The sequence below is a fragment of the Narcine bancroftii genome, chromosome 2, assembly GCF_036971445.1.
Source record: "Narcine bancroftii isolate sNarBan1 chromosome 2, sNarBan1.hap1, whole genome shotgun sequence".
NCBI classification, from domain to species: Eukaryota; Metazoa; Chordata; class Chondrichthyes; order Torpediniformes; family Narcinidae; genus Narcine; species Narcine bancroftii.
In genome coordinates, this window is record NC_091470.1 from 226,926,715 (window position 1) to 226,944,248 (window position 17,534).

General features: G+C 42.0%; 1 protein-coding gene across 3 annotated transcripts in view; it reads left to right on the plus strand.

The window, feature by feature from the left end:
• Positions 1–17,534, plus strand: part of LOC138755104 (protein disulfide-isomerase TMX3-like) — a 174,791-nt gene that overhangs the window by 73,730 nt on the left and 83,527 nt on the right. For all 3 annotated transcript variants that reach the window (XM_069920405.1, XM_069920406.1, XM_069920407.1), the window contains one exon: positions 11,237–11,303. In XM_069920405.1, coding sequence (XP_069776506.1) covers positions 11,237–11,303 — 67 coding nt within the window. The remainder of the gene's footprint in view (positions 1–11,236; positions 11,304–17,534) is intronic.

The following is a 17,534-nucleotide window of genomic DNA, read 5'->3' on the forward strand; positions in this document are numbered from 1 at the left end:
ATATTGCCCAGCATGGGGGCCACCATCTTGGGCACAGACCTCCACAATTTCAGGATTTAAAAAATTACACTGGTGGCTCCTTTAACAGGCTGTTTGAAATGTGTACTGAGCTGTCAGCATTCAGATTGGGTGCAGTTCCTAGTCTCCACTGCCAGGTCTGTACCAACAGCAGCACTGCCATTACCGCAGCTCTGGCAGTGCTACTGTTTTAGATGCATTATCAGGAGATTTTTTCCACAGAAAAAGCCTAAAACATGAAATGAATCCCAAAGAAAGTCAATGGACATTACCTTGCAGTTGCCTGGATTAAATTACATCTGTAAACACTCAGCCCAACTGTATATCTGTTCTGTTTCCTTGTACGACCTTGCTATCCACACCACCACCAAGTTTTGTCATCCATTAACTTGCTAATTATTTCTCTTACATTTGCAAATAACTGCTTCTTCAATCTCACCTTTTGCCTTTTGTCATTAATTCTAAATTTAAATTTAAAAAATTGTAATTATTTAAAAATTTAGACATACAGCACAATAACAGGTCATTTCAACCCACAAGTCTGTGCCACTCAATTTACAACCAATTAAGCTGCAACCCCTGGTTCGTTTCATACGGTGCGATGAAACCAGAAGCCCTGGGGAAAATCCACGATAACATGGGGAGAATATACAAACTCCTTACAGACAGTGTGGGATTCAAATCTCGATCCTGAGGGCTCTAAAGGTGTTGCGCAAACTGCTATGCCAACCATGCTACCCAATTCTTTATTGGTGTCCACCCACTCAAAAGCATTCATGCTCTTAGCCCCTTCCCACTTTATGAAATGTGAAACATGTTTGATTTCCTATTTCTTCCCAGTTCCAAAAGGACGTTGACTTAAACCTCTGACTCTAATTTCTTTCTCTTCTGTGAGTTTTTACAGCAATTTCTGCTTTTCACGTCAACTCCTCCCGATATTTGTACAACTAAATCACTATGGTTTCCATTTACTAAATTCAAGATTCTTTTATTTTCATGTAATAAAACACAAAAATTCATATGACACAAAATTTCCTTTAGTTTACTGTTAGGCAGACAGAGATTCACCATCAGTAGAAATTTCCTAGCACCCCTGATAGAAAGAGAAGCAGAAGGGTGTCCCGCCAGAGTCACTGAGTGTCCACAAATTTACCTTCAGCATTCCTGCAGCTTACGATGCTGCACAGACTTCAGTTCAAACCATGGACAACCTGTGCTCCAGTGCATAACCTCTGAAATGATCAGGAAGCTCTTGACACCTCACATTTCAGTTCCAATACTTAGTACCCCTTTAGCCAGTCTCTAGCAGCCACAGCCTGCGTAGGTTCCTTGCCTTGAGTCACCAACAGCTTGCCGCCTGTATGTTCTTTAGCCTCAGTTCACCTCACTGGTACTCCGCTGTGGTCACCGTCCCGTAGGGTCCTCTCCTCTGCTTCTCCTTCTCAAACAAGGGGTGTTCTCCCCATTTTCTTGTGCCCTGCAACAGTCCTCTGCTTCTATGGAGTCTGCAACCCCTTAAGGCCGCTGCCGAACATAGGCACCACCATCTTGGGCCCAGACCCCATGGTCTTAGAATTTTAAAATAAAGCCAATGCATGTTTGCAACAAGAAATGTAGCCAATCCTCACATAGTTTTAAACATGAAAAGAGAAAAAAAAATTAAATATGAGGATCGGTTGAGTGAACTGTCTTCATTCCTTGGAGAGGTGTTCAAGATGATGAGAGGCATTAATCATGCAGATGGTTAGAAGCTTTTCCCAGGGCTAAAATTGCTAAAACGAGGGGGCATAGTTTTAAGGTGCTTGAGAATAAATACCGGGAGGATCCAAGAGGTTAGTTTTTCCACCCAGAGAACGGTGGGTGTATGGAATGCACTACAGTAACAGTGGTTGAAGGTACAATAGCATCTTTAAAAAGCCTATTAGATAGGTACATAGAGCTGGAAGGTTATGCCATAGTGAAATTCTAGGCAGAATAGGTTATTGGCACAACACTAGTCTGAAGGACTTGTAATATGTTGAAGATTTTTTTGTCCTATAACAATTTTGTCTCATTAACATAAGCTTGGGGCCAAGGAAAGCCATAAAGTCAATGGAACTTTTAAAGAATCTAATGCACAGAAGTTGTATTTTCCAATTTATTTCTACATTATTTTTACGTGTAATTTTACAAAAAAATTGTAAAGTTTCTTGTGCTTTCTTTCTTCTCTTAGACAAGCCGTTTCCATTGGTGGGGTAGGCCAGAACTTGGGGACATAGCCTCAAGATTCAGACAATAGACAATAGACAATAGGAGCTGGAGTAGGCCCTTCGGCCCGTCGAGCCAGCACCGCCATTTTACAGATCATGGCTGATCACTACCATCAGTACCCCTTTCCAGCCTTATCCCTATAGCCCTTAACTCCTTTGCCCACTAGCAGATTTAAGACAGAGATGAGGTGGAGGGTGGTGAATATCTGGAATTTGCTGCCCATTGAAGCAGTGGAGGTTACCTCAGTAAATGTATAAATGTATGTAAGACAAGGATGATTAGTTGGGGAATTAAGGGATATGGAGAAAACACAAATAGGTGAAGATGAGCCTATCATCAGACCAGCTATGATTATTGCTGTCTGAAGCTATGACAGAAATATTGTAAAAACAGCTATAATTAATGCAATTTCCAGCAATTTGTAAAGATGTCCAAATCCCAGGAACAAATAACGTGAATAAAATATTAATGGTGATGATATATTAATAAAAACTTAATAACCATAAATCACTTTCCACATTGAATGATATCTGCTTTGTGTAAGATACTGACACGTTCTGATTAAAACCACATGAGATCTGCTTGTACGGGATATTTACATACTTTTGGGTGGATTCAATCTTCTTGAGGAATACCATTTTTCATTTCTATGTAAAGATCCTCAGACAGCTCCAAGAAAAGTGCAGAGAACAAAACAAAGGACTCTACATCACCTTTGTTAACCTCACCAAAGCCTTCGACACCGTGAGCAGGAAAGGGCTTTGGCAAATACTAGAGCGCCTCGGATGCCCCCCAAAGTTCCTCAACATGGTTATCCAACTGCACAAAAACCAACAAGGTCGGGTCAGATACAGCAATGAGCTCTCTGAACCCTTCTCCATAAACAATGGCGTGAAGCAAGGCTGCGTTCTCACACCTACCCTCTTTTCAATCTTCTTCAGCATGATGCTGAACCAAGCCATGAAAGACCTCAACAATGAAGACACTGTTTACATCCGGTACCGCACAAATGGTAGTCTCTACAATCTGAGGCGCCTGAAAGCTCACACCAAGACACAAGAGCAACTTGTCCGTGAACTACTCTTTGCAGACAATGCCGCTTTAGTTGCCCATTCAGAGCGAGTTCTTCAGCGCTTGATGTCCTGTTTTGCGGAAACTGCCAAAATGTTTGGCCTGGAAGTCAGCCTGAAGAAAACTGAGGTCCTCCATCAGCCAGCTCCCCACCATGACTACCAGCCCCCCCACATCTCCATCGGGCACACAAAACTCAAAACGGTCAACCAGTTTACCTATCTTGGCTGCACCATTTCATCGGATGCAAGGATCGACAACGAGATGGACAATAGACTCGCCAAGGCAAATAGCGCCTTTGGAAGACTACACAAAAGAGTCTGGAAAAACAACCAACTGAAAAACCGCACAAAGATAAGCGTATACAGAGGCATTGTCATACCCACACTCCTGTTCGGCTCCATCCTCAACATTCATTGGAGCGACTTCATCCCTAACATTGAAGTACTCGAGATGGCAGAGGCCGACAGCATCGAATCCACGCTGTTGAAGACCAAACTGCGCTGGGTAGGTCACGTCTCCAGAATGGAGGACCATCGCCTTCCCAAGATCGTGTTATATGGCGAGCTCTCCACTGGCCACCGTGACAGAGGTGCACCAAAGAAGAGGTACAAGGACTGCCTAAAGAAATCTCTTGGTGCCTGCCACATTGACCACCGCCAGTGGGCTGATATCACCTCAAACCGAGCATCTTGGCGCCTCACAGTTTGGCGGGCAGCAACCTCCTTTGAAGAAGACCACAGAGCCCACCTCACTGACAAAAGACAAAGGAGGAAAAACCCAACACCCAACCCCAACCAACCAATTTTCCCCTGCAACCGCTGCAACCGTGTCTGCCTGTCCCGCATCGGACTTGTCAGCCACAAACGAGCCTGCAGCTGATGTGGACATTTACCCCCTCCATAAATCTTCATCCGCGAAGCCAAGCCAAAGAAAGAAAAAGAAAAAAGATCCTCCATACTTGTTATCTTATCCATTGAATTTTTTGATTAAATCACATTCAGAGGTAGGCACTCAAAAAACTAATGGAATAAATAGGTTGCTTATTCCTTTAGTTTTGAAGGTGGTATTTTGTGTGTTTATATGCACTCAAATTCTGCATTTCATCTAGCAGAAAAATGGTTTGGCATGGACTAGAAGGGCCGAAGGGCGTGTTTCGGTGCTGCAATTTTTTATGGTTCAAATGAGGTCAAATTTCCCATTTTAATTCTGGCTCAAACCAAGATGACGCACCAAAGAAAACTCATTCAACAGTGAAAAGGTTCACTGACATGTCTCTTTATTCTGGTCCAGTTACATTGAACGTTGGAGAGTATGCTCAAGAAAAAACAACCTAAAAATCTTCCAACAATTTATAGTACTAGCTTAGCAATAATTAGTGTTCACATGTTTCTTTTACAGTTCCACATAAATTCATCAGAAACTGTTCTCTGATACATTTGAAGTTGTTTATTTATGCCCAATTTGTCTTTATACATTCTCCATTCTCTGTAATTGATACAGTCTGTTTTATGGTCATTTCTTTTTGTCATTTTGCTTATGAAGTGATCAACCTTTCTGCATTTAATATACATTCCAGTCTTCATATTTTTTGTTTTAGTTAACTCTTGTGATCTAAACATTTTCTTAATCTATTGTCATATTTTCTCTTTCAGAAACCTTCACTTAAGTAGCCTAATTTCCCTTCATCCTTTTCCAGTATGTATAGCCTCTAAGTTGCCCATATTACATATTTTACCACTTTTCATATGATACCAGGAGATTCCTTCTTCAGTTTGAACAACTCTTCAGTTTTCAGCACAAAGTTTGATATGCAGCAACCTTGTGAATAGAATACAATTTGATCATTTTCCCTTTAGGCTTGGCGGAAGTTGGGTGCTAGCGCCAATATTACTGAAGTCATTGGATGACCTTGTATGTTTTATTCTGTCTGAGATGATTGGGGTAACATGTTCCATTTCATTATCAGAGTACTCACAAATTTTGTTCGTGCGATGACCCCAGTTAAACACTCTGCTCTCATTATTGTCTCCTAGTAATCAATTCCCTCAGTTGAAAGCTGACACTAATTTTTCTGTTTCTTGTTGAAACTTGGTATGATCAGCTGAATGATGAATTTGGTCAACATAGGCATGTTACAAAATGAAATATCTGCATGGGTTTGTAAGCTATTCCTTGGCTGTTACTGTCTCCTTTGCTTTACTGCAGTTGTATTCACCTTGATTTTGAAACTGAATCAAAGGTGCTAGCAGTAGCAGCGTTAAATTCTTTATAGATTTAAATTTTAAAAATATATATTTACATCATGGAAAAAGCCAATTCCCGCCATTTAAACCTGTGCTGCCCTAATTAACCTACAACCCCGTACGTTTTTGGAAAGTGGGAGGAAGCCAGAGCACTCGGGGAAAACCCACACAGATACAGAAAATGCACAAACTCCTTACAGACAGTACCGGATTTGAACCCATGCCCCAAATGCTGTAATAGCGTCGCGCTAACACTAACCTTGCCGCCCTAAGCTTTCAGGGCCTTATCACACCATTTATTTTCTTCCTCTACTATCTGCAATGCTCATCATCTCTCAGTGCACTTCATTTCCCTCGAAGGCACCCTATGGATCCCATGCTCAGATATTCTTTAACTACATGACTTACCCATGTTGGCCATTTATCATCCAAACAATATTGGATCTATAACTATCAGCCTGGTTGTGCCATTCTCCTCCAAACATTTCACCAGATTTTTTTTCAGTAAGTCTCATTAACTTCCAATTCATCAAGATGATGGATTCTTCCCAGGACCCACATGGGTCACATGGATCTTGAGTGATTTACATTTTTATCAGAGAGACCCTGATGACAACTGATGAAGGGTGTAATTAACTTTATTCAAACTTTTAATTGTAAAGACGAGACAAATTAAAGCACTCAGAGATTGTCCATCAAGGTGATTGGTGTTGGGTATTTGGCATTCTCAGTCTTCCCTTGTGAGTAAAACACAAAAATCTGTAGACACTCATTGAAGTAAAAAAACGATGCTGGATAAGCTCTGCAGGTCAAACTCTATAATTTATACAGCAAAGATAAAGGTATACTGTACATTTTAGATTATCCAAAATGCTTGGGACCTGACCAATGAGGGTTATACAGATTTTTTGGATAATCAAAAAATTTCTTTAAGCAGCCCAGCCCTCAGCAGAATAGTTGTATCAGCTGTCACCGATCCCTGACACTTCCTCACTGCCGTCGCCAATCATGCCCAGGAGCCCGAGAGGTCCCTGCCCCTGCCCGAGAGATCGAGGTCTCACCTCACCTGCAAGTGGTAGGAAATTGCATGTACAGTCCCAGGGAACTCGCTGAAAGGGCACTTTACAGAGTGAGCGGCTTGGGTGAGTGGGGAGAGAGCACGGCTCGGGTGGATGAGGAAGGAGAGAGCGCAGCTCGGGCAGGCGAGCTCGAGGGGAGATGGCTCTGTGAGAGTCGATTGAAATTCTGAGAATGTCACAATGCAATTTAGTACAAAGTTGCAGTAACTCATGGCAAAAAATTTGTAAATAATCAGTGCTATCTTTTCCTTCAATGTGTAACCTTTGGACAAATGTCTCCATTGTAAAACTGATTCCCTGAAACCCCACTTGAGCATAGTGGGTAAAAAAAACTTTTTTCAACTTGTGACTTCATGTTTCATCCGAAATACTTTTTGGATATTCGAGAATTTCGGTAGAACATTTTTCACATAATTGGAAATGTACTGTATAACCAATATTTCTGGTTTGAGCCTTTCATCAAGGTATGAGCAAAATGTAGGCACCTGAACAACATGGTGGGAGGGGCAGTAGGGGAGGAGCACGGACCCACTCCAGCAAATGGGGGAGGGGAGGTGGCTCTGTGAAAGGGGAGGAAAGGGGTTGAGAGCCAGAGGAAAGAAGATACAAGGATGGGGAGGAGAGGGAGAGTGGAGAGCAGGTCAGCAGAACCGGAAAAGTCGATGTTCATGCCATCCAGTTGGAGAATGCCCAGACAGAAAATAGGTGTTGCTTCTCCAATTTAGGGTGGCCTTGGTTTGGCAGTGCATTTCCGCAGGGGAGTGGGGCACATTCTGCTCATGAATTTGGTGCTTTCATGATCAAGCCTTGTGACATATGTATTTCTCTGTCTTAGCCTAGGCCTTTGGTTCTCTTCATAACCATGGAAACAACCTATCGAGCAAATGAGGCCCAAGTATTTAACAAGAAAGTATTTAAAGTAACGACGTTATGCTCATCTCTTCATGGTTTACTAGCTCTGATGTATCTATTTCATGGTTTTAAGTTCCACAGGTGGCTCATCAAAACAATGGTTAGCTGGTTAATTAGTTGCTGTAAATTGCCCCTTACTGTAGTTGAGTGGCAGGAGAATCAGTGATGGCAGTGGGGTCATGCAGGAGGAAAGAAAATGGGGTCATTCATGGTCAGCATCGATGTGGTGGCTGAAAAGTCGGTTCCTACGCTATGATCATAAAATTCCGAATCAGAAATCAATCTCCCAAACAACTTGCTCTGCTGTCTGAAGGTGTTTTCAGACTTTTGGCTAGTATTTTAGCATTCTCAGAGTTTCCCAGACCATTCACTACCTCCAGGTGTCTGTTAAGACTGAACATAATCCATTCTTCTGTCAGTGAGGGGGGCAGAGAAAGTGGATAATTTCAGGCAAATGACCATACAGGATCTAGTCCAAAGGTCAAGTTCCAGCTGGCTCTTCTGAGAATAGCATCAGTGTACAAGAGGCCAGAATTCTTCTTCGTCAACTGTGTGAGCTCAAGACCAAACTAAATGTTTGCATTTGCACAGCTTCAAATGTCACTGCCACAAATCTTTACGAAAATGCAGAGTGCCTCAAATGTATCTGGGCAACAGGTGATGAGAACCTAGACCCTGCTCACATCCTATCCCAGTACCTCAAACACTCATTTACATTTTTATAGTTTAAATGTATTTGAAAAGTCAAATTGGATATGGTAATCAAATTGCTCTGTTGTGACATAGGGAGACAGGTTGATGAAGGAAGTGTATGGCATGCTTAACTGATTTTAACTGATTTTTAACTGATTTGCAGAGTTTTTGCCTGAGTTTTTAAACTGATACCCGTGATTTTTTTGAAATATCAGTTTCAAAGGTCAACTTGGCTGATTTGCTTGAGCGGGTTTTTGGACTGTGTCGAATGCTGTTTTGGTCAGAATTTTACATGTTCTTTGATTTTCTTATCCCCTTAAACCAATAAATTAAGTTCAACAGAAATGAATGATGATTATTGGATAATTCTGGTTTACTTTCAAGCCGGTCCTTATTTCTAGCATTGAGATTCAAACAGCGTCAAAATATATAAATTAAGTTCAACAGAAATGAATGATGATTATTGGATAATTCTGGTTTACTTTCAAGCCAGTCCTTAATTCTAGCATTGAGATTCAAACAGCGTCAAAATATAGCAGTCAGATGGAAAATCCTACCCACTATTTTACCTCCACATTCCAAGGTTTAGCTTTGTTTAGGCACTTTAGCATAATAAGAGTCCTAATCCAAAATCATTTTTAACCGAGTTTAATTAATTTTTGACTTGATGTTTGCTAAGCAAATGTAAATTTGATTATCCTTCAAATATCCAAATAATGATTCAGCTGTTATTAACCCATTAAGGCAAAAATGTTTTAATTTTTTCCTCCACTCCTTTATTTATTTTTTTCATTTTCTGTGATTCATTATTCGAGTACTAATCATGATAATTGTGTCAACAGAATCGCAGAATACCATTTTTCCTGACTTCTAACATACCTTTTGCTTTCAAGCTATGTTGCCATAGTTAAGTACACCGGAATTTGCATTTAGCATTGGCTAGTCTGAGCCTTCCAATGCTTTCCATTTCCAATTGTGATGAAATGTATTTTGTATTACTATTAATGATTCTTCAAATAAATAGTTTTTAAAAAAGTAACAGCCACAGAGTTTGATTTGTTGGATTAAAGAGATTGAAATTTGGGATATCGCAACTCACTCTTTAAAAAATTATACTCTGAAATTAGGGTATATTAGAATAAGGAAAGTGTCATCTATACTAAGGTTGTTATTGTGACACCACTCAATCTCACTCTTGCATATTTCCTCATTGCCGTGATTCTGCAATAACCATGGTGTCATTGGCAAATTTGTAGATGGCATTTGAATTGTGCCACACATTTATGGAGTGTAGAGAGAGTAGAGCAGTAGGCTAAGCATGCATCTTTGCGGTGTGCCAGTGCCAGGATTGATTATCAGTGAAGAGGAGACATTGTTACTGATCCACACTGACTAGGAAGTCAAGGATGCAATTGCAGAGAGAGGTGCAGAGATCCAGGTTTTGAAGTTTGCTGACCAGTACTGAGGGGCTGATGGTGTTGAAAGCTGAACTGTAATTGATGAAAAGCAGTCTGATGTATGTGCTGCTGTAGTCTAGGGTTGAGGTGAGAGTCAGTGACATTGCATCTGCCATGGAACGATTGTGGTGGTAGGTGCATTGCATTGGGTCCAGATCTTATGGGTTCATTCTGGCCATGACCAATCTCTCAAAGCATTTCATTACAGTAGGTGAGTGCTACTGGGCGGTAGTCATTGAGACAGCTCACTCTGCTCTTTGGCACTTGTATGATTGATGTTTGGTCATAGGATAGCGAGGTTCAGGGACCTTGGATGATGAGATGTTCCAAGTTTAGTGAAAAGGTTGGCAAACCTTAAAGGTACCATGGTACCTCTCCCCGCTGCAGACCTTTCAGGTGGCAGAACACCGCCTTCAGCGCTGCCACCTGAATGTCCCTTCGCAGACACCCACAGCTGGCTCTGGAGCCATATTCTCCCTGCGATTCCACCTGAAAGAGGCTTATAGCTAAGCATTTGCAAAGTTTAGGAAGTTGAAATCAGCTAGGGCTCACGAAGAATATAATAGAAGCAGGAAAGAACTTGTATCAGGAATCAGGAGGACTAAGAGAGGCCATGAAGTGACCTTGGTGAGTAAGATTAAGAGAATCCCATGGCATTTTATGCCTACATTAAACCACAGGCATTTCTCAATAAAGAGTAGAACCGCTCAAGAACAAAAGAGGAACTTGATGGTAGGAGCCAGAAGTGGGCAACGTACTAAACGAGTAATTTGTATCCTATCTTAGCGATAGGTGCTACTGACATCTGGAAACACATAGACTTATTAGTCGTAATCACCATGGGTTTGTGTAACCAAAGTTGTGTCTTACACTTTATTGAGTTTTTTTGAGGAAGCAACAAAAGTGATAGTTGAAGATAGGGCTGTGGATATTGTATACATGGACTTTAGCTTTTGACAAGTCCCTCATGGTAGGCTGTTTCAGAAGTTTAAGGCACATGAGATCCTGAGGGACTTGGTAAATTGGATGCAAATTTGATTTGGCTATAGAAGACAGGAGGAAGTGGCGATCTGTGACCAGTGATATTGCACAAGGATCGGTTACAGACAACACAAAAATTGATGGAGGCATGGAAATTCAGCAAGATATAGACCATGGGCAGAGAAATGACTGATGGAGATTAATCTAGACAACTTTAAAGTATTGCACTTTGAGAAGAAGAAAGTATACAGTGAATGGCAGGACTTTTGGGAGCATTAATGCACAGAAGGATCTTGAGGTGCAAATATCTAGATGCCTGAAAGGAAGGTGTTTGGCATACTTGGTTTCATTGGTCGGGATAGTGAATATATTTCAATTGAAATTTTACCATTTTAAAAAATGTTCTCCTTTTAGTGTTTTGCATCTGATATGGATGGCCTCTCACCTTTCCAATAATATTTCATATGCTTCACTTGTCTGTTACTGAAGCCTCTGCACATTATCCTAATTACAATTACTTTTCCACCAGGATATCACTGTCCAAGAACTTCCTGCTGTGTTGGTGTTCAAAGATGGAACTTATTATGTGTATGATGGTGAGTAGAAAAGAAATGGTTAATTTAATTGTGTTTGAATGCCATTTGTATGAAGGGGGAGCCACAGTTAGCACAACAGGGCCAGTGACCTGGGTTTTGAATCTGGCGCTGTCCAGAAAGAGTTTGTATGTTCTCCCCATGTCTGCAAGGATTTCCTCCAGGTGCCCTTCAAAACATTTCAGGGTTGCAAGTTAATTGGGGTATTTGGGTGGCACAGGCTCGTGGGCCGGAAAGGCCTGTTACCATGTTGTACATCTTAAAATAAAATTCATGTAAAGTAATAAATTGAAATTGGGTTTTGTACATACAGTAAAACCTTGTTAGAATATGGTAGTTGGGGTCCAAGATTTCATACTGCGTTACAGCCGAGTCGCGGAACAGATGCGTATGTCAGAGTGTCCACGGATAATCAAACCCCAACTAGCCCCCCCGCAGCCTGACAGCCATCCTCCCCGCTGCCGACAGCCCCTGGTGCGGGACATCAGGCTCGAGCGGCCGGCGCAGGACTATGGGGCTGGGGCGGTTGGCGCGGGGGGGGGAGGTGCTATCAGGCAGCTCCCCGTGCCCCGACTTGGGAGCCAGCGTTTGCTTCGCGGTAGATCTCCCCACTGCAGACCTTTCAGGTGGCAGAACACCGCCTTCAGCGCTGCCACCTGAACGTCCCTTCGCAGACACCCACAGCTGGCTCCGGAGCCATATTCTCCCTGCGATTCCACCTGAAAGCAGCTTATAGCTAACAATTTCAATGAAAGAAAGCAAGCGTATTCTGAATTTTAATCAACTTATTTGCAAAGTTTGGTGTCCACAGACACCAGCGCTATAAGTGATTCCACGGATTAACGAATCGCATTCTAACGAGGTTTCACTGTATTTCTTGGTGCATTCAGGCAATGAAATATTGATACCTGTACCAGCTCATTACTTTCAGAATAATCTGAAAGACTTTGCAATGCTTCTGATTTCCTCTAACTAAAATGCGTGGATATTGAAATTTACTTTCACAGATGAATCTCACTATACTGATTCATGAATAAGTGGTCTGAATTCTTAAAAGTTTTATGGCTCATTTAATGACTGTTTTAGCTTTGATTTTTTTTATTGCATGGCAAAATTGGTTATTTTTCGTACTACTGAAAAAACCATTCAGTCAGTAAAATGCATCAATTTTCAGTCTTTAAGAGAAACTAAATTATGTCAACCTATGCATATAAAGGGTTCCTAATTTGGATATCTCCATATTTAGTAGCATTCATCAAAAGTGATGCCATTTTTTATTTTCTCACCCTGCTTGCAATTTCATTAATCACTGGAAAGTGGATTAAAATTAGTGAGCGAATGAACGAGGCAGAATTCTTGCTGAACAGCTCATTCACTTTATTCAGCATTGTCCTGATTGCACCAACTAATTCATAAGTTATGTCCTTTTCTTCCTTGTGCTCTCATTACATCCTAGTTATGGTTTCTGTTCTTGTTTGTAACCCCATACTGTTTCTCAATCTGTGAATTATCTAATTTTGTGTGGCCCATTGCTTCATCCTCTGAAATCTGACAGGTCCTGCAAAGTTTATAAACTAGACTTCAAAAATTTCCTTTAATTCCTTACCAGAATTTTCATTTTTTTTTTCATGTAATTATGCAGTTTGATCAATTGTTTATTTTCACCTGCACTATTGCTGGATTTTTATTTCTATACAATGATGTTATTGACCAGTATCTCAGTACGCAGGCTATTTAAACACCGCGGGAGTTTAAAGAAGACCCCCGACCATGAGGATGTGGGGGGGAGGTGGGGGGGGATACAGGTTAAGCTAAGAATCCAGGTCCTGAGGCTATTGCTCCTGACCATCTTCCAGGCCAACGAACTTGATGAATTCAGAGCCAGGTTACAATATCAGAGAGATATCAGGGAGTGCTTCACAAAAACATGGTTAAAAAAGGATGTTCCGGACGCAGTGCCTGTGGCAGTAGCGTCAAGAAAAACCAGGGAAGGTGGTGTTTGCATCACCATTCCTCAAGGTGCACGACCTTTCCAATCATTGTAGGGGACTTCACTCAGGCCAACCTGAAGAAGTCTCTAATGAAATACCACCAACACGTTGCCTATGAGACCAGAGGGGCCAACACACACAACACTGTTGCATCACCATGAAGAATGCCTTCTGAGCCATCCCAGGACTGCGCTTCGGAAAGTCTGATCACCTGGCTGAACCTTTATTCCTGGGGTACAGCACCACTGGTGAAGATGGTGAAAGTATCGTTGAGGGAAGCGGTGAACTGGACCATATTCGGAAGGAATGAAAAGACCACAGTCTGTCCAGATCAGAGACAGAAGGTTGAGCACCTCAGGGCAGTGTGCTCACCCCACTCCTGTACATGCTACTGACACAGATCCAGCTCCAGTAGAGTCATCAGTTTTGCAGATGAGGCAACAGTAGTTGGCCTCATCAGCAACAGTGATGAATCGCACTATAGAAAAGAGGTGGAAAATCTCGTGAAATGCTGCGAGTAACGTAGAGAGTCTCAACATGGACAAGACAAAGGAGATGATCGTGGATTTCAGGAAAACCAGGAGCGACCACCCTCCACTATACATAGAATGAAATGCAAAAGTCTGCAGATACTGATAGTAAAAATACACTGACGGGCTGGAGGAACTCAGGTGGTCTTTTCGGCATCCATAGGCCACAGAGTCATATTGCCAACATTTCGGGCCTGAGCCCTGTTTCAAGGAAAATGCAGAATAAGCCAAAAGCAGCAAGTCTCAGAATTCAAACAATGGGGGAGGAATCCAGACCAACAAAAGATGTTAATTGGATGTGATAAGGGACGAGATAAAAATTTATCATGTTTGTGCAAAAGGAGACAGAATGGAGGGACAGAGATGTGGAAAGGCGACGAGGGAAGGAGGGGGGGATTAACAAAATCCAGAGAAATCAATATGAATGCCATCTGGTTGGAGGGTACCCATTCAGAAGATGAGGTGTTGTTCCTCCAATTTACGGATGGTTTCAGTCTGGCAGTGCATGAGACTATAGACAAACAACCTGGCTTTCCCTTGACCACCATCAACCTGGCGCTCACCCGCATATTCTCTATTACCTGCATATCTGACCTGGCCCCCTTTTCCCCCACGCACAACAAGGACAGGATTACACTTGTCCTCACCTACCTCTTCACCAGTCTTCGTCTCCAACACATTCTCCTTTGCCAATTCCGCCACCAATTACATAATCCCACCACTAGACATATATTCCCCTCTCCTCCCCTCTCTGCCTTTCATGGGTACTGCTCTCTTTGTGGCTCTCTCCCCACCAATCATCCCCTTGAGACCTACCACTCTGACCGCAGGAGATGCTCCACTTGCGCCTACACCTCCTCCTTCACCATCATTTGGGGCCCCAAACAATCCTTCCATGTGAAGCAACATTTCATTTGTGAATTTGCAGAGGTTGCTGCATCTGGTGCTCCCTCTGTGGTCTCCTCTATATTCGGAGAGACTGGACCTAGACTGGGAGATTCCTTTGTTGAACATCTCAGCTCTATCCACCACCATAGCGTGGATATTCTAGTGGCCACCCATTTCAATTCTCTATTCCATTCCCATGCTGACAATTGAACTGCCAGACTGAGACAATCCGTAAATTGGAGGAAGAACATCTCATCTTCCAACTGGGCACCCTCCAACCAGGTGCCATTAATATCGACTTTTCTAGCTTTCGTTAAACCGTCCCCTCCCTTCTTCTCCTGTCACCTTTCCATATCTCTGTCCCTCCATTCTGTCTCCTTTCGCACAAACATGATAAATTTTTACCTTGTCCCTTATCATAACCATATAACAGACTGTCTCTGCCCTTCTTATCCACACCGATTAAGAGAACTCCACTAGTTCCACCTACCCGCTCCCTGTCCATAACCCTCCAATCCCCTCACATCCATGCACTCATCCAAGCTTCTCTTAAATGATAAAATTGACCCTGCTGCAACCACCTCTTCTGGAAGTTCATTCCACTCAGCCACCACTCTCTGAGCGAAGAAGTTTCTCCTCATGTTACTTCTAAAGTTTTGCCCCCTAACCCTTAACTTATGACCCCTCATTCCAATCTCACCTACCCTCAAGGGGAAGAGCCTATTCACATCTACTCTGTCTATCCCCCTCATAATTTTATATACCTCTATCAAATCCCCCCTCAACCTACTACGCTCCAATGAATAAAGACACAATCTACTCAATCTTTCTTTGTATTCTAGATACTGCAATCTAGGCAACATTTTAGTAAATATTTTTTGCACTCTCTCCACCGTACTGGGGACCAGTAAGGTATTCCAAATTTGGCCTCACCAATGCCTTGAACAGTCTCAACATCACCTCCCAACTCCTTTATTCTATGCTTTGGCATACCAAAAGCCTTCTTTACCACCCTATCTACATGGAAATCCACTTTCAAAGAATGATGAACCGTTATTCCAAGATCCCTCAGTTCCTCTGCATTCCTCAATGCCCTCTCCTTCACTGCATATATCCTGTTTTGATTATTCTTCGCAAAATGAAGCACCTCACACTTAAACTCCATCTGCCATCTTTCAGCCCACTCATCTAAGCAGTCCAAATCCTTCTGCAGTCCCCGAAAGCCATCTTCATTATCCACAACTCCCCCTATTTTTGTACCATTTGCATATTTACTAACCCAATTTACCACTCAATCATCCAAATCATTAATGTAAATTACAAACAACAAGGGACCCAACACCGATCCCTGAGGCACACCGCTTGTCACCAGCCTCCATCCTGACAGACATTTATCCACTATGACACTCTAGCATCTATCTTCTAACCACCATTGAACCCATCTGACTATCTCAACATTAATACCTCACGCCTGAACCTTCCTTACCAACCTTCCATGTGGAACCTTATCAAAGACTTTACTGAAATCCATATAGACAACATCTAATGCTCTCCCCTCATCAACCTCGCTAGTCACCTCCTCAAAAAATTCAACAAGATTTGTCAAACTTGACCTTCCCCTCACAAACCCATGCTTATAGATATTATCTCAAAGAATACTTTCCATTAGTTTACCAGCCACTGACGTCAAACTTACTGGCCAATACTTGCTAGGCCTACACCTGGATCCCTTTTTAAACAGAGGAACCACATTTGCAGCAATTAACACCTTTTTTTGGTCTGAATTCCTCACCCATATAACAATTACAACACAGAAACAGGCCAGTTCGGTCATTCTAGTCTATGCCGAACACCTTCTCCTCCTAGTCCCATTGTCCCACACCCAGCCGATAACCTTGCTCATCCATATACCTATCCAACTTCTCCTTAAATATTCAAATCGAGCCAGCATGTACCACTTTGGCCAGAAACTCATTCCACACTTCCACCTCCCTCCAAATGAAGATATTTCCCCCCTCATATTTCTCATAAACTTTTCCCCCTTCAATTTCAATCCATGTCCTCTTGTTTGAATCTTCCCCCATTCTCAATGGAAAAAGCCTATCCACATTCTCTCCCTCTGTTGCACTCATAATTTTAAATACCTCTATCAAATCACCCCCCAGTCTTCTACGCTCCAGGGAATAAAATCCTTGCCTGTTTAACCTTTCCCTGTAACTCAAACCCTGAAACCCAAGCAACATTCTTGTAAATCTCTGCACTCTCTATTTTGTTGATATCCTTCAAGTAATTCGGCGACTAAAATTGCACACAATATTTGTCTTAAACAATTTCAACATGGCATCCCAACTCCTGTACTCAAAACTTTGATTTATGAAGACCAACATACCAAAAACTTTCATCGCCACGTTATCTACATGTGACTCAACTTTCAGGGAATTATGTACCAGAATTCCAAAATCCCTTTGTTCTACTGCACTCCTCAATTGTCCACCATTTAACATGTATGACCTTTGCTGATTAGTCTTACTAAAATGTAGCATCTCACACTCATCAGTATTAAACTCCATCTGCCATCTTTCAGCCCACTCTTCTAACTGGCTTATATCCTACTGCAAGCTTTGAAAAACACCTTCACCGTCCATAACACCACCAATATATATGACAAACAATAATGGACCCAGAAGCGATCCCTAAGACACTTCATTAGTCATTGGCCTCCAATTTGACAAACAATTTATCACCACTTCTCTCTGGCATCTCTCATCCAACCATTGTTGAATCCATTTCACAACTTCAACATTAATATTTAATGATTCAACCTT